Source organism: Branchiostoma floridae, chromosome 7 (assembly GCF_000003815.2).
Source record: "Branchiostoma floridae strain S238N-H82 chromosome 7, Bfl_VNyyK, whole genome shotgun sequence".
Taxonomy (NCBI): domain Eukaryota; kingdom Metazoa; phylum Chordata; class Leptocardii; order Amphioxiformes; family Branchiostomatidae; genus Branchiostoma; species Branchiostoma floridae.
In genome coordinates this window covers 9,883,303-9,904,881 of record NC_049985.1, presented here as the reverse complement: position 1 = coordinate 9,904,881, position 21,579 = coordinate 9,883,303, and the positions used below count along the sequence as shown (strand labels likewise).

The following is a 21,579-nucleotide window of genomic DNA, read 5'->3' as shown; positions in this document are numbered from 1 at the left end:
ATAGACGGTTGCAGGTTAAGTTTGATAATGTGAAGGAATTACACAATAAAACTAGTATCCGAACAACTATTGTTTAATGTTGTTAGTGACGTTAATATATTGATATACAATATTCTGCAAACTCAACGTCGCCAGTATGCTAGGTTGCAGTGTTGTTGTAACGTGGCAGAATGTTGAAGGAGATACCCCTTACACCTGGAGGTAGCCTGCATATCTATCGTGCACGGTCAGGTCTTACTCAGGGGGGCCTGCTGCAGAATTTCCTTGAGGGCATGCTGGCCCTAGAACCAATGAGATGGGCGGTATTATGTCCTGGAAACAGTCTGGCATCCAGGCAGGTATTTGCATCCAGGTGCCTCTATTATCATTATATTGCAATCCATACATAGTATGGGATTGCAATATATTGTTTTTCCTCGGTTTCTTCTTCTTCTTCTCCTGTCAAATCTTCAAATTGATTCAACTTTTTCATTTTTGGGCCAAATGAGCTGAAATTTGGCATGGAGTTAGGGATAGCAAATACCCCCAGGTGTTTTTTTCACTTTTTTGATAGAGGCCTTAGAATTTATGATATTTAGGGTTTTTGGTCATTTTTAGACAAAATATGTATATTTTGGGTCCCTGTGCCCTGGTATTACAAGCTAATGACCTAAAATTTGGTACAGAGGTGCATTGGACATATGAGCACAGAAAACCATCAACACTTTGTTCATAGATCACTTCAAAAATGAGTTATTTTAGGGGTTTTGGCCATTTTTGACTAAAAATGTATATTTTTGGCTCCTATGCCCTTGTATTAAAACCAAATGACCTGAAATTTGGTACATGGGTGCGTTTGACATATGACCACAGAACCCCATCAACGCTTTATTCATTGTTTACTCCAAAAATGAGTTATTTTAGGGTTTTGGGCCATTTTTGACTAAAAATGTATATTTTATGCTCCTATGCCCTTGTATAGAAACCAAGTGACCTGTAATTTGGTACAGAGGTGCATTGCACATATGCTCACAGGGTCCCATTGACACTTTCTTCATAGATCACTTCAAAAATTAGTTATTTTGGGGTTTTCAGTCATTTTTGACTAAAAATGTATATTTTTGGCTTCTATGCCCTTGTATGTAAACAAAATAACCAGAAATTTGGTACAAAGGTAAATTGGACATATCACAACAGGACCCCATCAACACTTTCTTCATAGAGCACTTATAAAATGAGTTATTTTGGGATTTTTAGCCATTCTAAACTAAAAAATGTATATTTTTGGCTCCTATGCCCTTATATTGAAACCAAATGACCTAAAATTCGGCATGAAGGTGTGTAGGACAAGTGCCCACAGTACTTCATTTTCCCTTTGAGCAAACATTACTTCAAATTGTTGAATTTGGGGATTTTTTCAAGGATGAAGATGGATTGCAATATGCTGTATTTGCTCCTAAGCAAATGTCGGCCTTTCTAGTATTATATATGAGTATTAAAAGTCCTGACACTGTAACTGTTATGTAATTCATTACGACTTTTATACTAGTATTTGTATGCCTGCACTTACATAAATGAGGTTATATAAGATAACCTCCTTGCTTAAACCGAGATAGGGCATTGACGTGCAATAAAAAAAAAAGGCTATCCACTCCGATTATTCCCATTCAACGTTATCTATTTTGGTTGGAGATCCAAATCATCCAAATGTCGTGGGGGGCATCTTCATATCATCCGTGTTCTCCCATTTCGTTGACACACACACAGACTGAGACAACTTGAAGTACGTAACGTATAAACGTAACGTAATTCTCTCACCACAAAATAATGTCACGGCTTTGATTTCTTTCCAAACCAATCACCCCTATTTTCCATTTGTTTACGGAAATGGAGTATTCCGCCGCAGTGGCCGACGGGAAATAAAATGGCGTGCTTGTTGTGAAAAGAATCCTCGTCAGTTGCCAATAATTTGGTTTTCTCTGGTGTCCTCAACTTAACCGTGATGACGGTTGCAAACATGTGACTACCGGGGCATCTTGAACCTTCTTGGAACCGCTTCACACAGGTAGATGTCCCTTGATTCTGAGTTTTGACGATGATCCTAACCCAGTGCATTCCGACCCGGGAAAATTGAATTTGGGAACAGTTTTGTAGTCTGCTGTGCAGCTGTGTCCGACGTCTATTATATTTTGGTTCTCATAGATCGGGGGATTTGTTGGTCTCCATCTTCCTTTGTGATGATTTAGAGTTTTCTGTATGACACAAATACCAATCTGGGCGTAACATTGTGCAGGGGTATGAAATCACCCTTTGGAAGTCGGAGCGAACCTAAGTTGCTCGATGTGCCACCGCCCCCCTCCCCCCAACTTCCGCTATCTCAGACGTGTGCAGCAATATTTATGCAACTGAGAAATCCTTCAGATGATACATCTCCTTAACTTTTCGTTCACTTGATTATCTTGCAACAGATGCTAGAAACGTCTTATTAATTTTGGCGATTTTAATCAAATTATCAATTCACATGACGTCTGGTATGTTATTAAAATTTGATATCACAGGGGGAAATTGACTAGAAATGATAGTTGATGATACTTCAGTAATTATAGCATATTCCTCTTTTGGTCAACCTGCAAAAACGTTGATTTGTCTTCTGATATTGATCTTGTGTGAACTTGTCAATGGGAGTAGCCAAATTTAGCACCTTTCTATGATTCATGAAGTGCTAAATATTTCAATACACCAGTAATTCTAGCTGTCATTCCACTCATTCACAAAGGCATAAATTCAGGTCTGATTACTGTAGTTTTCCCCATAGACCAGGCCCTTCTGTTTCAGCAAGTGAATTATTGAACATACTTTGGTCTATCGAGAATAACTTTCAAAGCATGAAGTCCTCTCCTGGTTATGATACCTTAGAACAAAAATAGCAGCTGACGTGTCTGTATGAAACATTAAATGTCAAGGTGACACAGTCACGGTGACACTTCTGGAAGTAAGAATCAAGTCAGGCAACCAGGTCTATCTACTCCTAGCACAGTTGGGTTTTTTAGTGTAAGCAGTATACATTGCAGCTATTTTTTGTCCTTTTTTCACGTATTTGAACTCAGGACATCATATGAGTCTTGACCTAATTTTAAGCTTTAGTGGGCACTCCAATTCTGTCAAGGTACGAAATTTGTCATCATTTTACCGTCTTGTATCAAATGACGTAAAGACAGATGCTGGGCAATCCTGAGTGGTCTGCATTGTGTCACAACCATGAATCCCAGTAGGTAATGCGCTATATTCCAGTTTTGTTCATTAGCTCATCAATCATGTGTGAATTTTTCAGCACATCACAGCAGGTGGGGGTACATGTAGTTAGTGGGTAGGAGCAGTGATGGGGAGATGACATGGCTTCACTGGAGGATGTGCTCAGACTAAGCAGACAGCGGTCACAGAGTCTACGCACCAGTTCAGACTACGACGAGGAAATACGAAGGTTGGTCTAATCACGACTCTAAAAACATAACGTTTCCTTTCAATCTTCATGTGTATCTATAGAGCACTGTGTCAAGACCTCACAGACAGGCTGAGTCACAGAAGATCGGGCATTTGCATCTTAAAAAGAAATAGTGAGCTTTGCACTTTTTGATTCCTTAGACTAGTTAGAGCCTTCTTAATGCTAATCATTAGAAAAAAAACCATGAACTTTAAACCTTATTCTCCCAAACAAGGATAAATGTTGGCCGTATCACTTTCCTTGTGTTTTGTGGTGATTAGGTTGGAGCTGGAGGGGGTGCGGCTGGGGGCGGGGCTGGGTCCTCAGAGCCTGCCGGCCAGCAGGTCATCCAGCCGACCGGAGGTGCCTGGTCTCAGTCTGGACACAACGACACCATACTCTTCCGCATCGGTCACTTCAGCAGGTAATGTGACAATCTCAACCTAATCATTGTTCAACACCATATTACCTACCTACCTACCTATATTACATGAAAAGCAAATTAGAAGTCCACACATTTCATGATTTCTCATGATTACACTTACAATTTAAACAACAGTACATTATATGAATGTGGGGCATGTAAGAGCAACTTTAAGATTAGTAGGTCAGCACAAGTTACATGTACCTCCAGTTGTCATGGCCTGTTTGCCTTACAATGTATCTGATATATGTGTCCTACAGTAAAATCTATTCCTCTTACTAAATGCAAGTATCAGTGGCTCACATTTGTTGATAAGATGCCTTAGAGGCCAGTGTGTTATGTTTAAGTGCAGTTATACCATTTGATTTGTACAGATACAGAAACATTTTATGCATGAAGGCACAATTGCACGGTCCTCAGCAGATAACTAGTGGTGTGCATAGGAGCACTTATGTGCAATTGTGGTCTTAAGTGCAGTTAACATACTCATTACAATCTCTTAATGAAAGTTTACGACTGAAAAGCCCACCTGCTGGTAGTCGAGCCCTGTAATTACATGGCGTTTGTAACTACATGTGGTGGTACAACCCAGTAGTATGTTTACTTGTTACATGCACACCATACCAATATTGCCCTGATAATGTAACATACCAGTAGTTGATCAAGTTACTACATAAATGTTTGATCGATTATGTGCAAGAAGAATTATGATCAATGTTATGATCTAGTCTTTGGAGCTTGAAAATTGAAAAACTTTATAAAAAAATCATTAATCCATGATGTTAGTGATAAGTTAGTTTAATTCTTCATTATTAGCAGTATGAAATGCAGGCTTAATTGTGGGCTTTAGCCGCTTTACAAAAGTGATATCGGTACTAGTATATAGAAGTGACGTGTTTATTTTTCAGTGTATCATAGATACTTGCAGCTGATGAAACTCAAGTACATGTATTAAGTTTGTAGATTACCAGTTTGATTGGGATGATTAGGTCTTGTTGCTGTCATCATTGTTTGTTTGAATCAAGACACATTTTGACACCTTTCCTAACATAAGAGGCCCAGACGAGTTGTTGTCCCAGTTCAGGACTGATAATTACACACGCTGGTTTGGTCATAAACCCGGTATAAGTGGCACAGACGCTTCCCAGTTTATCATTAGTCCAGCAGAGATGGCCACAGAGAAAACAGAGCTGAACTGTAGGAAACACTCCTTGTCTCTTGTTCTTGAGGAAGCCAGCATTGTTTCCTGCCACAGTAAGGAATCATCTTGATGTTTTATCGTATCTACCATCTTAAAGAGACACCTCAGTTCCAAATATAGCTCCTGCAGTTGAATTGAAAAAGCATATCCAGTAAGTACATTTTTTGTATTTTAATTATACAAGAGTTTTTTTCCCTAATCTTTTTCCAGGTCCACCAACATCAATCCGAGCCCTCCAGACAGAAGTGGACAGTGTAAAACAACACATGCAGAAACAGGTAGGCTAAGTTTCAAGTACATGCACTCTCCCCCTGTTTTGTTTGTAACAAGTCCTAGTAATGTTTTAGCACTATCAGGTTAGGTTGCCAGAATTCTTCAGGAGTAGACTGTTTTGAATGTCTCTCTAATTGCAATAGATCTTTCTGATAATAGCCATCACACATCACATATGAAATTGTTGGTAGGATGATGTTGATTGACACTTGACACCAAAATTCTTCATGAAAATACTCTCCATTCTTTACCATCAGTAGATGAAATGGTTTTCTTCTGTAACTCTGTAGACAACTACTAGTCGTATAGATACATGTACAAAGGCTACATTTACCTTCTGTGATTTACATAAAAATGCTTGATGTACTTGATACCTATTGATACTATAATTTGTTTTTTGTTCTCTTGGAAACTGTCTTTAACAATGACAAACCTGCCAACAACTACAGTTTGTAATCAGATGAGCTCTCTCTTCACTAATGATACAAACTACTTCATAATAGTTTTAATACATGTAGTACTTACTTCTTAAAGTGAATTTGTAGACAAACTGTTCACAACTGCTTGTTGTCTGTCTGTCACCTTGATAATGTGCCCAATTCATGCTATACTGCCAAAATTTGCTCCCTCAATAACCATTCCTTCCTTTGCCGCCTTTGTCACTGTCATTGTTAAACTAGTGTAAGTACATGAACCAAAGAAATGAATGGAATACATTGATCATATTATCCTTATCTCATTTGGCCACTCTTCTCCATACCCCCCTAAACTGCCACAATCTCCCAATACTACCTACCCTGCCCCTGTACCATCCTGTCCCTGCCCTACCACACCTCACCTCTAGGTGGAGCTGCTGCAAAAGTTCCAGGACCAGCTGAAGGTGAAGTCGTATGAGGTCAACAGTATCAAAGCAGAGCTGCGGGCATCAGAGGTAGTTCCTTTCCTGGGTGCTGCTGCTTGTCGTGCAGTGTCTCCTTAACAAGCTAATCCTACAATGATATCATCTGAAGACCCCAACTACGATGTAGATGTACAAGATAGGGATTAGCTGAAATGGGATTTTGACAATGAAGAGCAATAAATGTCATACTAGTAAGAAGAATTGAACTAAGTGAAATAGTTAATAATACCATAACTCAGAACAAATGTAAAAGCATCCAATGAAGGTGCAAAGGGTAAAATTTACCACTGATAGAATGGAATCCCAGCAGATTTACGCATATTTTGATTTGATATCCTTGCATAATATCAGGTCTCTATTTTTTGACTGAACTAAGTACAGTGGCTATCATGGCAGTCTTTGTTAAAAGAAATAAACCTAGAGCTTGAGTCAAGAAAGGGACAAATCTGTTATCAAAACTTGTCTTTTGTTTTTCCTAAGTGTTTTTCTGCCCCCTCAGATTTGGAAAATTGATGAATTATTGATGATGTCATTCAGTACAAATTCATCCATCCTGAATTATTCTCTCAACAAAAGAGTGATGGATCAATGACAGTATCTCTGGGGAATTGTCACTTGTGTAGTCCTCAGGCCACACCAAGTTATTTCCTTGGTTTTCAAACACTTAAGAATATGCCAATTAATAATAGTTAGCCAAGTAAGCAAGGGGATCAAATCCAGTTGCTTGAGTAAGTATCATTCAGCATATCTTATTACCTGGATGTCTGACCTTCATCAACTAAACCTTGCCAAAATGAAAAAAACTTGAATCTGACTACATTCATCTCCTGAAACAGTGTATACCGAGGTAGACTTTTTCTTCAGACTCTCTTAATCCAGTTCAGCATGATTTACTCTTTTTGACGGAGAACCAAAAAATCAAATTGATGTGGCCTGAAATTGTGAAGCATTGTGACCCTCTCTATCTCGTCAGTCAGGGTACCTCGTTAACACATGTCATTAATTATTGACCACTCCAGGCAGGACCGGATCCTGTAGCGACCACCAGAGCTTCTAACGCTGCAAGTCAGGGCTCCCTCTCCGAACTCAAGTAAGCATTTTCTATCCACTTTATATGCAGAAATGTGACTCATATGTTTTTAGCAACCAATGTTTTATTGTATCCTGTTGTGTCCCATACGCTATCATGGAAGCTTGTTGCTTAGCAACAGGGCAACCAGTATGTGAGTTTGCAGGTATGGTAAGATGGAGTGATTCAGAAGTGATGTACACAAAATGTAGGTGGGACTGGAAAATGACTTCCAAACCAAAAGGGATAGACCTGCTACCTTTGATTCTCAGATTAGTGTGAACTTAATATGTATTGCATTACATTGCCTACCTTCATGCTACACTACTATCTGACCTTCCAGACGTCTGCAAGGTGAAGTGAAGAAGTCCACAGAAGGCTCCAGCCTGCGCACCAGTCCTGTAGGACAGAGCTACGTACAGATCCGCTCCTCCCCCTCCGGTAAGGACCCGCACATCTTCATCCCCAGTCCCAGGGCCGTACGCATTGCCGTGTCGCCTAGCAACTCGGAGATCATCGACAAGCTGATGGGTACGCGGCCCGGCCAGGAGGTGAGGCTGTCGGGTACACAGACCGGCCAGGACCGGACCGGGGGCGCCATGGCAACAGGAGGAAGGACGAGCGCGTTTGACACTGTTGGGAGGGGAGCGGAGGGAGGAATGCTGCTGCAGGTGGAGAAGGAACGAGCCACGGCAAAGTCTCCTGAACTACATCCACAGTATGTTATGATATTTGTATGCATATATGCACACACACACTTACACATGCTTAGAAGTAGATTTAGAAGTACATTGGGAATTGCAAGGATCTGATTAGCTTGAAGGCATGTATAAAAATTAAAAGGTAGGAATAAGAAATAAAGATGCCATTGTGTAGTAAGGCTCATTTTTTCAAATAACACATGAAAATTTAGTGAATATGTAAGGTGAAATAGGTAAATAGATTGAGTGTCCATTTGTCCACATGACAGCAGCACTCAACTATTTTTTCTTTCTTGCAGATCTCTGTCTACAATAGACTCCCTCCAGGTGCAACACCTGAAAGAACAACTGAAACAGGTAGGAGCAACTTACCAATAGTAGTTTCTATTGTTAAGTTAATAGTATGGTCAGCATCTTAAACCAGCTTTAAATTTGGCTTCTCTTATTCCCTCATGCTGCAAAAGTCTCCGGACAGTGTTGCTGATTCAGAAGAGGTTAGAATTCATACTGCCTTTACAGGTCGTACGATATCTATAGATATATGCATGTTACTGTTTTTATCACAGTTATTTGTGCATATTTGTAACCAAGCTGCTGAAATATTTTGTATTTTCTCCACAATCCTTTTTGGTCCATTTTTGAAGATCTATGGCTTACCTGCAGCTGCTTCCAATTTAGAATCATTTTTCTCATTAGTAAAACGACATTTGTTATCACTAACAGGCCAATGAGCTGACAGATCTGCAGAAGCACCATTTCCGCGAGGCGATCACGGAACTGCAGGATAGACTGCAGGAGGCGCTACTGCAGCGGGAGAGACTGCTGGAACAGAGGTTAGCTCAGGTCACATTCGGTCCTTCTCATAGCAATCTCCCAAGCTGTTAGGAAATGTGATTTATCTTACAGATTGTTCTTCTCTCTTCTCCATAGAGAAAACGAGTCCCGAGAACGTGACCAAATTGTGAGCCAGCTTCAGTCTACGCTGAAGGAATTGGAATCTGCCAACAAGCAGCAAGAAAAGGTGAGCCTCCCTCATTTTAGGTTTTGGTCATAATTTTTGTGATTTTGCATATATATCCAGGTCGTCAAGTTGTAAAGGACTACAATTTTTACAAACAACTGTAGAAACCTACATGCATCCAAGTCAATCTGTTAGATTCTCTCGAAGTGACAAGTCTTTTAACCTAGTCATAGTATATTGTATTGAACGGAAGACCATCCAAGAATTGGAAGTAGTATTTCATGTCCTCCTCATGTTCCACCTCCCCTGCTGTTCCAGGCCATGATAGACACCAACTCCCGTGTGGATGACCTCCAGAAGAACCTGAAGACAGCAGACGTGGCGCTGGTGCAGATCCGCACCTTCCTGGCACAGGAGGAGGACGGCCAGGGCAGACCCTTCCTGGACGGGGAGAACGCCAGGGAGACTGGAGCAGCACTCCTGCCACAGGTCCTGCAGAAATGTCTACAGGACAGGGACGTACACATACAGACACTCACAGCTAAAGTCACCAAGGTTAGTCTCCTTTTCTATCATATTCTTTCCCATTCTTTTCTTGTGTCACCTCATTCTTTTCACTTTTTCTCATTTTCCCTTATGATAGTTCCCTGCTGCATTTCTTTTTCTACCTTAGTCTCTGCCTTGTATCTTTTTCTTAAATGTACTTTCTACTTGTCCTTTTTCTTTATAACTTTTGATGATCTAAGCATGCATCAGATCTTCTGAAGGTTTAAAACTTGGTGCATAGGGTGTATCAAAATAGGAAAGATGTCATACTGTTAAGTAATAAATATTTGGGATATACATAATATGCTTTTCAATAATCTGAACCAGATGAAGAAACATTGATATTTTCCTCATGCAGCTTGAGCAGGATGTTCGGGAGTCCCAGCAGAAGCTGCAGGAGGAACAGCACCGGCTGACCCGGGACAGCCAGGACAGGCTACAGCAGGTCGTACAGGAGTATAAACAGCAGCTGGACAGCGCCACGGAGAGGGCCAACAACTCCCGCAAACAGGCCACGACACTCCAGACACAGCTGACACTGCTGCAGTAAGTTCTTAGAGGCTGCATTACTATGATTTGTTGGTTTTTGTATTTAACAAAAGTGATGCCAAACTAGAAGATGAACATGAAAACACATTGTCTGAGGTTTGCAAAGATTGCACATTGGTTCCTACAGCTTCAAGGAAGGACAATTTTTCAGTTGTTGCTGTAGCAGAAATTTTAAATGTGTGAAATGTATTAGAAAATGGCTGGTCATCAGCATTGGCTGATGAATCAAATATTTGTCTTCAATATTCAGAGAACAGACTCAAAGTCAGGTGGAATTGAAGGACGGCCATATTGCCGACCTTGAGGCCAAGTATTCCTCCCTGAGGGACGAACACAAGGACATGAAGCAGGGGTATGAGAAGAAAGTGAGTATTTCACAAACATTCTGTTTCACTGTTATTGTCCTGTTGAACAGATTCAACTGTGGTCAACTGATAACTGTATTTGTCGGAAATTTGTTCTTGTCACAAATATTTAATAGTCGATAATGAAAACATACATTTTTCTTCCATCTCCTTTTCTTTGAAAATTAGAAAAGTCAAGTGGCTCTGGCATCCACATTGGCCTTCTTCCCCCAAGCATTTCCACAAGAGTCTAAGTTTACCACTAGTGATCACGTCTTCACTTGACTTGATATTTGTCTACTCTCCATGAAGAGACACCCTTGCACTCTCTGCTCTGTTGATCCCATTTTTCTCCCACCTGTTTCCCCAGGTGCGTGAGCTGGAGCGAGCGTTAGACACGCTCCACTCAGAGCTGTCTAACCTGCAGCTGGAGAAGGAGCACTACCAGGAGTCACTGGAGGAGTGTGAACAGGAGATGGCTCAGTTAAAGGTCAGAATCTACATACATGTAGCAGTGAACAAACTCTTCTTTACCAAGCCATCATTCTTTGAAACAGTATCCGATGTTCAAAAGGTTCACGTACGAATTGTGCCAGTATAGGCTTTTGCTTAGTGTCAATATCTTTGCACGTATTGTGTTTTTTTTTCTTCAGTGTTTAGTGTGTCTTCTTAGAAGTGCAACTTTTTGCCTTCTCCTGGAGGAGAAAAGGTGCACTACTAAGATTACTAAGAAGACAAATAAAGTGCTGCAAAAAAAAAACACTTATACTAAGCTGGATCCCACATCTGCTTTGAGATTTGTATACCCATGACCTGCAAATATACAATGTCATGTTTATACAGATACCTGAGTTCTAGTCCCCCTCCTGGGAGGTGTGGGTCACTTGAAGCCCAGTTAATATTTGCCTCTATTTCTAATGTTTGGAATGTAGTTAAGATACTTGGAAGAAAGGATGACTAGTGCTCACCATCCCATGTTTCCTGTCCACCACCATAGCAAAGCCTTGTGCGTGGTGACGAGGACCTGAAGATCGAGCGTGAGCAGACGAAGCGGCTGTGGTCGCGTGACGAGGATCAGAGCCGGCGGGTCCACACGCTGGAGGCCGAGCTGGAGGCCGCGTCTCTAGAGGTCCGCAGGCTGAAGGAGCTGGTCCAGACTGTCAAACAGGAGTGTAAGAACCAGATGGAGAAACAGGTACGAGGGACTTGTCTTCATTGTAAAAGGGCAAGAAACAATTAGTAATTAGTAAGACTGGGGTTTCCATGGAAAATCAAATGGTTTGCTTTAAAGTCAAATGTCTTCAAAGTAACTATAAAAGTTGTACGGACCCTCACTTTTTCAACACTGTACTGTCAGAGTAACTTCCTTGTACTACTATCTTTGCTTTTGTTTGTGCTAGCTTGTGCCATGTTTTTGTCAAAAGATATTGCCTTCTTTATCCATCTTTATTTCATCCACTGTTTTCAACTACTGAAATATCATTATTCTACTTGATGCTGTTTCTGTTTTCTATTTTGTGTCTTTACAACACTTAGTTTTATGTTTGTTTGTATGTATGTTTCTGTTTTGAATATTCTCTCCTGTTTTTCCTCTACTCAGCCAAAAGATACGATTGCATACACTGTATTTCCTATCAAACAAGAATTCACTCTTAAGCCCACACCAATCAAATTTCTTGGTTCTAGGATTTGCAGTTTCTTTTTCCTTTCCTCCATTACTCTCTTGCAAAAATCCAAGAACCAAGAAGTCTGATGTGCCTTAAGAAACAACAGCTTACTGATTTCTGTGTTCTTCTCCTTCCCTCTCTCACTGAAGCTTCACTCCCACAAATCTGAAGGGGATGGAATCTGGGTTATTGTAAGTGCACTGTCGTATGTTGGGAACAAGTCACTGCCATTTTCATCTATTCTACTAATAGATATCTTCATGCACTTGTATGATATCCTACTGTGTCTGTTGGACCACCTTTTATTGAATATTGAAGTCAATTTTGTGATATATTTTAGTTTTTTGGTTTTTGGACAATGCTGCACACAGTCTTTTGGTGGGTGACAAAATGTGATTTTCAACATATCATATAAAGTGTGAAATCATCACAGGTGCCAAGTCTTTTGTGTGTTCCACCTTTGTGAGGTACACTGTATGACTATGCTAATTGTATCATTATACAGTTATTATATAAAACGTCTGTCCCCGTGCACTAGCCAACTTTAATGCACAATGTTGACAACACCCAATGGTGTACTAACCAGATCTCATGTGATATATTAACTTCACTTCAGGTGTCATGTACATGGGTGTGCAAAAAAGTTGGACAGTTTGATAACAAAGAAATGTCTTCTTGAATTTTGATGGAAATTAAGGAGAGCCTATAATTTCCGTCAAAATTCAAGAAGACATGGAATAGATGAATCAGCACAATTCTGGAAATGCAGAGTTGAAAGAAGTTGACCTGTCTCCAGGTGTTAGAAGTGAAGGAACAGGAACAGCAGAGACTACAGGAGCAGATCAACGTCCTGTCTGCCCAGCTGGAGACGGAGCGCAACCAGAGCCAGAAGCTGGGTCGGGAGTTCGAGTGGAAAACAGATGACATCAAGGCCCTCCGGCAGAGAGTGGAGGAACTGCAGCATGCTCTGGATGATGCTCAGAAGCAGCTAGGCTCAGTGGTATGTAGTAAAACATGACAGAACCTGTGATTTGAAAACTTGTGTTGTTGATTGTAAGGAAAGATGGATTGCTAAACTGATACTTTTCATATTACATGTAGGATTATCTTTATTGTGCCTATATATTTGCACTGTAGAGCCCTGCTTATTCAATGACAGTGATAGTGAGATGACAGAGATGAATGTTTGATAGTTTAAAGAAAACCTTCTCAGAGGAACCACAAGTTAACTCTAAGAGTCCTCTAAGATACTCTTTCTATCACTAGTTCTACATGTAACTCTTATGTCTTCTTGCACATGTAGGGCTTTTCCCAAAATAAAGAGGGACAGAATAAAATAGAATAGAATGATATATTCGGTATATCAAAAGGAAACAAAACAGAAATAAGATAGAGATTGGTACCACAGGTAGGAGAGAAGAACGAGCTGTCTGCAGTAGCGGAGGAGCGACTGCAGGACATGGAGCGGGTACGACAGGAGCGGGCGCACTACATCCAGATGTTGGAGCAGAGGAACGAGGAGTTCTCCTCCCTCCAGAGCAGCCATGATAGGCTACAGGTACGTGTGTCTGTTTACTAGCAAAAAAATAAACCTGTCTACTTGTTGTTGGCAAGTACAAGCTACACAAGAAACTTCTTGGTTTTGAACATCGCACACTTTGTTAGCCTGGTATCCAGCCGTATTATAGCCCCTGAGTCTCTCTTGCCCTCTCCGCAAATATGTCTGGCCCCAGTTGATTGGGAATCGGTTGGAAAGGATAGAAAAGACTTGGAAGTTGTAATATGGCTGGATACCAGGTTAACACTTTGTTGCACCCCAAGTTTCATTGATCAGTGTAGTGTTCCATATGATGATGTAATCAATGTGTGGCTAATTGTTGTTCTATCATCCTCTCAGAGCATCCCCAGCCTGTAGCTTTCAACTCTGAGTAAAAGAAAATTGATGTCTTGGTCGACCCTCGAATAACCCAGAGACAGTGGGGTTTTCTGAACACATCTACTGAGACGTAGACATGTTTATCCAGTTGTATATATTGACTTGCCTATAAATAATATGTTTTGTTCCTACAGGTCCAGTTGGAGGAGCGCGAGAAGAGCCTGTCAACCCTGCAGCAGCAGAGCGAGAACGTGTCCCACATGTTACACCAGGGCGGACAGGAGGCCGCCACACTGCGGGTGGAGCTGGACCGGATCAGCAAGGCACTGAGCGACAAGATGGTGGAGACGGAGGAGCTCAGGATGGGCTATGTGAGTTCTCAATCCTACAACGCTTAAACCAATAACAATTCTGTACCAAGAGTTTTGCTTTTGTTTAGAGCTCATCCTCTTTTTACAGAAACTTGTATACTCAAAATAGTATATGATATTGTACCTGCCTTCTGGCTAAAAGTTCTGATACCCACATCTGTCTAGTAAACCAACACTAGTCCTGCACTGTGGGCTGTTCTGCACTGTTCTGATAGTGAGAGTTAGAAGATGTATGCCCAAAAGCAGTTACTCAAGAAATTGGATATAGAAGTGGAAAATATAGATGGGAGGATGTGAGAATCAACAAATGTAAGTTGTGCCATAAACAGTAGAAATATTACTCTTACTGGCTGTAGATTATGCTATGTACAGGGTACTTGTCAGTTCTCATCACATGCATATATTTTCATCTTTGAGAAGTAACTTCTATAAGGCCACTCCAGCAAAAACAGGTCTGATCATAAAAGAAGAAGATATAGATTGGAGACTATAAAAAAAACAAGAAATGTAACTTGTGCCATAAACAGTAGATTAACTCTTATTGACCATTCCCCACCCCAGGAGACCCTGACCCAGCGGCTGCAGCTGCGTGAGAAGTTTCTGGTGAAAGTGGAGGAGGAGAAGAAACAGCTGAGTCAGCAGGTCAGCGAGAGGGTGCGAGAGGTCACCGAGGTCATGCGGGAGAAGGACAGGGCCAGCCAGGAGCTGAAGGACAGCAGGTTCCAGGTCAGGAGGGAAAACTTGTGTCATGTCCATTTTTGGTTCCGTTTGGGTTCAGATTCTTCATGCATAATGGCACATTTGAATCTTAGGCTAAACCAATATGGACCATTTAACGTAAAGATAAAGCAAGAAGTCAAGATTAAAAAGATAAAAGGAAAATTTGAATTTGGCTACATTCACTCACTGGTATTCTGTTAAGCTATTGTGAACCAAGGTACAGACAAACAAACAAACTATGACACAAATTGTATATTCTTTATCTATAGAATTTGTTAGTCACTCAGTGGTCCCTCAGATATTGGAAGAGGTGTTTCAAGAGTAAACAGAAGCTATTAAGTGTTGCAATGTTTCACCTGACAGGTAGCGTACCTGACAGACGAGCGAGACAGTCTGAAGGCGCTCCTGGAGGGGAGGGAGGGGGAGACAGAGCGACAGATCAAACGTCTGTCCAGTAAGCTGAAGGCTGCCCTACAGGAGCTGGAGCAGACCAGGAAAGCTCTGCAGGCTAAGGAGAGTGTAGACAACAAAGGTAACATGTTTCTCCATAAAGACTGTTACTGCTACTTACTGTACTAGACTAGACCAGGCCAAATGAATTCATCTCCTTGGCATAATAGGGCCACTTGGAAGTGTGGTGTGAAGACTAGCCAACTGCTGCCTACCTATGTCAGGGAACCCAGCAGCAGTTTAATCAAATGATGGATATTACTAGGTTCTCAGACATCGTACTCAGACTCATAAAAATAGGAGGTTGGAAGGAAGACTTGAACCTGAACCATGTACTCTCTGATCCTGTGTATACCATTGTATACTATAGTACAGACTTTCCTCTCAGACTCTGTGATCAGTTCAGCATTAAGAAACAACATGTTTTGTCTGTTTTTCTGAAAGAAAAAAAAGGTGATTGGTGTCTCCTATAACTAAATGTACCTAATGATATTTCCTTCTCCCCAGCCTACCATGTGGCAGAGACCATCCAACAGGAGGTTACAGACCGCAGGAGTGAGATTGACTCCCTGAAGAGCCGGCTGCACTGGCTGGAGGAGTGCCTGGATACGGCTGTTAAGGTCTTTCTCGCCAGCATATCTTTAACCATCCTCAGTTAAACCACTCTCACACATAGCCAACCATGGCCTCCTGACCTTGTCCAGACCATGGTTTGGAGTTGATTAGTGTTGATAAGTCAACTGTGGTAGAGAGTTGGTCTGTGAGGTTGCCAACTAGTCTTTGAAAATTGTCAGCACCAGCCACAAAAGATTTTGAAAAATCGAAGTTGGGATAGTTGTATTTGTGCTTAAATGCAATCAGATGATGTAACAGAAGCAAGAATAGGATGGATTTTTAGGCTACTCCCAGCCCAGTGCTGACATTGGTTTGGAAGTGGCTGGGACCAAAGTCATGGGAAGATCTTGAATAGTTTAGGGGGTTTTCTTCCTAGTCTTATACCGGCTGGAGTATTTGCTGTAATCATGAAATTTCCTATCAATGTACAACCATTTAGGTCTTTTTTTACAACAATCCTTTGATTTACCAAAATTATGATTGTCTCTGGGTTCAGGAGAAGACAACTCTGCAGACATCCAGCGAGGGACTGAACCTGAAGCTGGAGAAAAGCGATGGACAGATCAGCCGGCTGCAGGAGGAGCTGCTCACGGTGTCGGACAGGGAACAGGAGGCACGGCACAGGGTCACCAAACTGGAGAATGCACTGGAGAAGGTAACCTTTAGATACCAATATTGGACAAAAGGAATTTTAACTCTTACTCTAGCTTGATTTAATCTCGCTAATAGAGGCCTACCCGGCATGCAGACAGCCAGCCAGCCCCCTAGATCTGCGGAGAGGGGCTTGTTTTGCTTCCCTACAGACTAACCCTTACTCTAGCCTTCAGTATTTTTCACCCTAAGTGGACCTCAAGATTATAAGGTTCAATACCATTATAGCTGTCAATGTTCGTAACTTAAACGAACAGGTACTGGTAAGATCACCAATCTTACATGTAACTGAAAATTGTCTCTGGCCTTCTTGTGTTACATGGCTGCACTTAGGTGGAAATGTTGAGTCGACTGGTAAGTGTTCTCTTTGTGGGTCAATACACCAGTGAAACAATGGGTTGGCATTGTAAAATGCAAGGCGCAGTAATAAATTCTTTCCTTCCTTCCTTCCTTCCTTCCTTCCTTCCTTCCTTCCTTCCTTCCTTCCTTCCTTGATCCACCTATTCATACATTCATTCATTTGTTCATTCATTAACCCATTCATTCATTAACCAATTCATTCATTCACCCATTCATTCATTCACCCATTCATTCATTTACCTGTCCATTCATGCATCCATTTATTAATTTATTTACTCTCTCTCACTCACTCACTTACACACATACACACACACTCACTCACTCACTTGCTTGCTTGCTTGCTCACTTAATCCTCCACTCACTCACACACTCAATCAATCAATCAATCAATCACCTACTCACTCACTCACCACTTACTGCGTGTCCCCAGGCTGCAGTAAAGCATGCGAGCCAGCAGGCTCTGATAGAGCAGCAGGAACAGGAGCTGGCCCGCATGAAGCTCCGACACAGCCTGGAGCTGAGGGAGCTGCAGCGCAGGGCTGCGGGTGTTACAGGTGTCGCAGCTGACACAGCACCTGACGCAGCTGTGGCAGGTGTGGGAAGCCTCACTTCTGCCAAAGTGTCTACTCAGGGAGTTTTACACCAGACCATTGCACCAAAGTCTCCCCCTGTCTCCCAAAAGCCTTCAGATGTGAGTATGTCTGCAAGTTTGTATGAGGGCATATAGCCTAGCTCTTAGCTATGTAAATTAAAACTTTAATGTGGAAGTGGAATCTTTTGTCAGTGATCATTTAACCTTTTATAGAGTGTAAAGCATTTTTACAGGTGTTTCTATATATATTAGATGAGATAAATTTGCACACAAAAGGAAAAAAAATGGGATAAATTTCCATCATATCATTTTGCTTCCCTACCACAACAGAGCTACCTCCAGAGCCTAGCTGCTAATGCTGATGCTGGGCAGGAACTGCGCCGGCTGCTCACGGACATGCGTCAGTTGATTGTGGACAGTCGGCCATCCGACAAGCACAGCCGGTCATCAGACAGACATAGCCGGTCACCCGACAAACACAGTCATCACAGGCACAGTGACAAGAAGCACCACAAGCATCGGACATCAGGGAAAAAGTTAGTTTTTCTTTAGCTTGGTTTTAGTTCTATCATTTGGCTTATTCCTGGCCTAGGTTTTAGAGGCAAATTTGGACCATCTCCTTATCCCACTCATACCAAACAGACATAGCTCACAGATAAAGTCCTCTCACTTCCAAATTTTTGTGACAATTGGCTCATGAGTCAAAAACAGTGACTCATGTCGTGTTATTGACAAACACACCTTAGGATATAAAATATATGATTTTTGGCAAAATATGATATTGCAATTTCAATTATGTTGTGTCAAAAATCTCAATGATTGCTGTAAACAAGTCATCATCTCAAGCTACAGCAAAACTATCAGCACCAAGGACATGAGTCATGTAGTTATTACTTCCATTGGTAAGCTATAATTCTGTGCAAATGTGCTTAAACCAAGACTTGCTATATGTAGGGTTACAATGTTGTTTTGTCATTTTGTCCCCAGAAGGTCCCCTCCTAGCAGTGCGACTGTCTCGGACACGGAGGAGACTGAGACAGACAGATACAGCAGAGCTCTCAACTCCACAACATCAGAGGACACTGTCAGATATGCAGGTTAGTCTTTCATACATGTGTGCCACAGTGTGGTTCGCAACTCTAGTATAGGACCAGAAGGTTGAGAATTTGAAACCTGCCCACTTTCACTCAACTGGACAGGGTGGTATTTTCCCCTGAACGTTAAACTTGTATGTATTATACAAAGAGCTCAAAATACTGGGTGCATCTGCAGTTCTATGTACTAATTGAAAGTGTACCTTTCCCCAAAATAATGAATTTCCAGCCCTGACTATACTGGACTATACCTTCTTACAATGACCATTTAGTAAGCTGAACTTAATTGAGATTTGTTTTCTTTCATGTACTGTAGGTTTGGACCGGCCAGTGTCCTCGTCTTCCCCTAAGAAAAGCACAAAGTCTGAGAGGCAAACAGCTAAATCTTACCAAAGCCGAAGGTCATATGACACGAACCGCTCCCCCTCCCCCATCGAGTCACTGCTGTTGTCTCATCCAGTAACCAGGGGCAACCAGAGTGCAATTACCCTGACAACAGACGACCTTTCAACTGTACCGAGTACTGTTCCAAAAACTTCTCGCAGAGGTAATGTTTATCCTGTATCGTTGGCATCTATAACCTCTGTCCTCTTTTTCTTTAATTGTACATATATGTAAATCATAACAACAATTCATCACATCTTGTTGCAGCAGTTGTGTATGTTTGCATGTTTGAGTTGAGTGACACTGCCCCTGGAAAATTAAATCCAAGTTTTGTCAATCATTTCACTTGCACACCACCGGTGAGGGTTTTGGTCCTTGAGAGAATATTTAGCTAAAAAAAAATAGTATGTATCCTTACGTGTTGACCTAACTGCAAATTGCATCTGTATGTCTTGTCCGTGGGAGATCTAAAATAGGTATAGATGAAGAAAAAGGTCCCATTGCCTTTGAAGTCTTAGAAGCAGTGTGATTTTGTGCCCTGTGTTAAAATAACTTAGATGGAGATACCACTCTCTTTTTGCCATGATTCATTTATTGTAAAAACAGGTACAGAGTTGTCACGGGAGACAGTAGAGCTGTGCAGACGACTTGAAGACAAGCTGCAACACCTGTCACAGGTGGGAGATCACCTCAAGATGGAAAATCAAGGTGAGGAGACTATTATTCTATCTTAGCTTGCAATTGCAACACAAGAACAAAATCATGATTGCCTGGTTCAATGTAACCATCTAGATTAGCCACAGTATCTCTTCCTCTTAAGTCAGAAACATCAAACTTGCTCGCTTACTCGCCAACTAAGTGACCCAATAGAAGAACTGGGATTACAACAACAGACCCATCCGCTCTCCCAGTCACATACAAGCTTAATGCACTTTTTGGTCTTAAATTGTCATTGTTTCATCTGTCTATTAGTGTTCATGTTTTCATATGAAATGGCTTCAAATAGTGTGGTATATAGTGATATTGGGGAAAATTTCACTATATCTCAGCTATTTTTTCTGTCTCTCCAGAAATGGCAGCTTTGATCAAGAGTCATGACCGCCAGCTCAAGCGGGTGCGCCAAACTGAGAAGACAGTGCAGAAGGTCTGGAAATGATGAATGGGCAACCTACTTGCAAAACAGAGTAATTTATGAAGAGTTTTAGTGTGGGTTTTGTTTCAGAATAGAAGCATTTTTTTAAAATCACAACTGCACATGTTTAAGACTGCAATATGTGTGTACAGGACCACTGGACTAAAGTATTGGTGGACCCACAGTATTTTTGTCAAACACAGAGTTGTCATGTTGTACATATTCGGTACTGTGTTTACAAAGAGATGTGATTATATAAATGTTAAGAGGGCTTTCCACATATTACTCAGGCAGCTAATGTTCTGATTTCTGTACAAAAGTCACAAATATGTATTTTTACTGTACATGATATTCTGCAAAGTTCCTTGCCAACTTTGCTATGACGTTATGTTGTTGGACTGTACTGTATGTACTCAAGTTAGGCAAAAAAACTGAGGAAATTCATTTATATTTTCATGTGATACCGTTCCTTGTGTAGTAAGTTATTCAGATAGGTGAAGTTACATCAAGTGGAGTGTTTGCTTCACCAATGTACCAGTAATTACTGTTGAAAGTAAGATTCGTAAGGAAAATGTTCCCAATGAATAGAGTTGTCCACAAGTATAGAAATATAAAGTCCAATTTGTAACAGATTCTTTTACCATTGTATACAGCTATGCAGTAATTTGATTTGCTCTTGGTCTGTGTAAGTTTTCATGTTGTCATTATTATTTCTTGTACATACATGCAGTCCAAAATGCATGAGTGTGTGTCTAATAGTTGTATATTTGGAATGAACATTTATATGCTGCTGTTTTATTTGTTTTGTAAGGTTTTTGATACCAATATTTTGTTTTGTACTACATGTGTATTTTGTTTGTTTAGATTATCAATGTTATCTTTTTAAAGAAATGACGCAATCTCACAGACAAAAATAAAGTGGTCCTGCTCTCATGTTATAAAGCGCATTCCTGCAGTTCTTTTCTAGAGGAATTAAGAAGTAAAAACTTATATCAGAGGTCAGGACTCTTGAAACACATGAAGTGTTTGATAAGCCATACCACCGAGCTGAATAGGTTTGTCACAACAAACCTGATGGAGGTTTGTGCAGTAGCGCCAGCTAGCAGCCTCCTGTAGAACAGCAGGACATGTCAGCTCCAGATGACGAGATCAGCACCATGGTCAGGGACAGCCCTTTCCTGATCAGGTATCAATAAGGATTTCCCAAGTTGTATAAACTTTTCGTGAAAGTTACTCCA

General features: G+C 41.1%; 1 protein-coding gene across 5 annotated transcripts; it reads left to right on the top strand.

Moving 5' to 3' along the window:
- Positions 1 to 1,743: 1,743 nt before the first annotated feature.
- Positions 1,744 to 21,277, top strand: LOC118419473 (coiled-coil domain-containing protein 158-like). Of its 5 annotated transcripts, none has more exons than XM_035825855.1 (29): positions 1,744 to 2,044; positions 3,311 to 3,460; positions 3,742 to 3,884; positions 5,296 to 5,363; positions 6,203 to 6,289; positions 7,279 to 7,349; positions 7,672 to 8,046; positions 8,329 to 8,386; positions 8,753 to 8,862; positions 8,960 to 9,050; positions 9,309 to 9,545; positions 9,895 to 10,082; positions 10,336 to 10,450; positions 10,800 to 10,919; positions 11,427 to 11,624; positions 12,893 to 13,096; positions 13,505 to 13,654; positions 14,167 to 14,343; positions 14,905 to 15,069; positions 15,427 to 15,595; positions 16,021 to 16,133; positions 16,625 to 16,783; positions 17,113 to 17,133; positions 17,570 to 17,830; positions 18,062 to 18,267; positions 18,722 to 18,828; positions 19,142 to 19,372; positions 19,816 to 19,917; positions 20,280 to 21,277. In XM_035825855.1, the coding sequence occupies exons 2-29, from the start codon at positions 3,372 to 3,374 to the stop codon at positions 20,363 to 20,365; spliced, it is 4,101 nt and encodes a 1,366-aa protein (XP_035681748.1). In that variant the 5' UTR covers positions 1,744 to 2,044; positions 3,311 to 3,371; the 3' UTR covers positions 20,366 to 21,277. The 5 variants fall into 5 exon arrangements, with proteins under 5 accessions (XP_035681748.1, XP_035681747.1, XP_035681750.1 ...); XM_035825854.1 differs by having other exon boundaries at positions 1,747 to 2,044; positions 18,719 to 18,828; XM_035825857.1 differs by lacking the exon at positions 6,203 to 6,289 and having other exon boundaries at positions 1,748 to 2,044; positions 18,719 to 18,828.
- Positions 21,278 to 21,579: the final 302 nt, after the last annotated feature.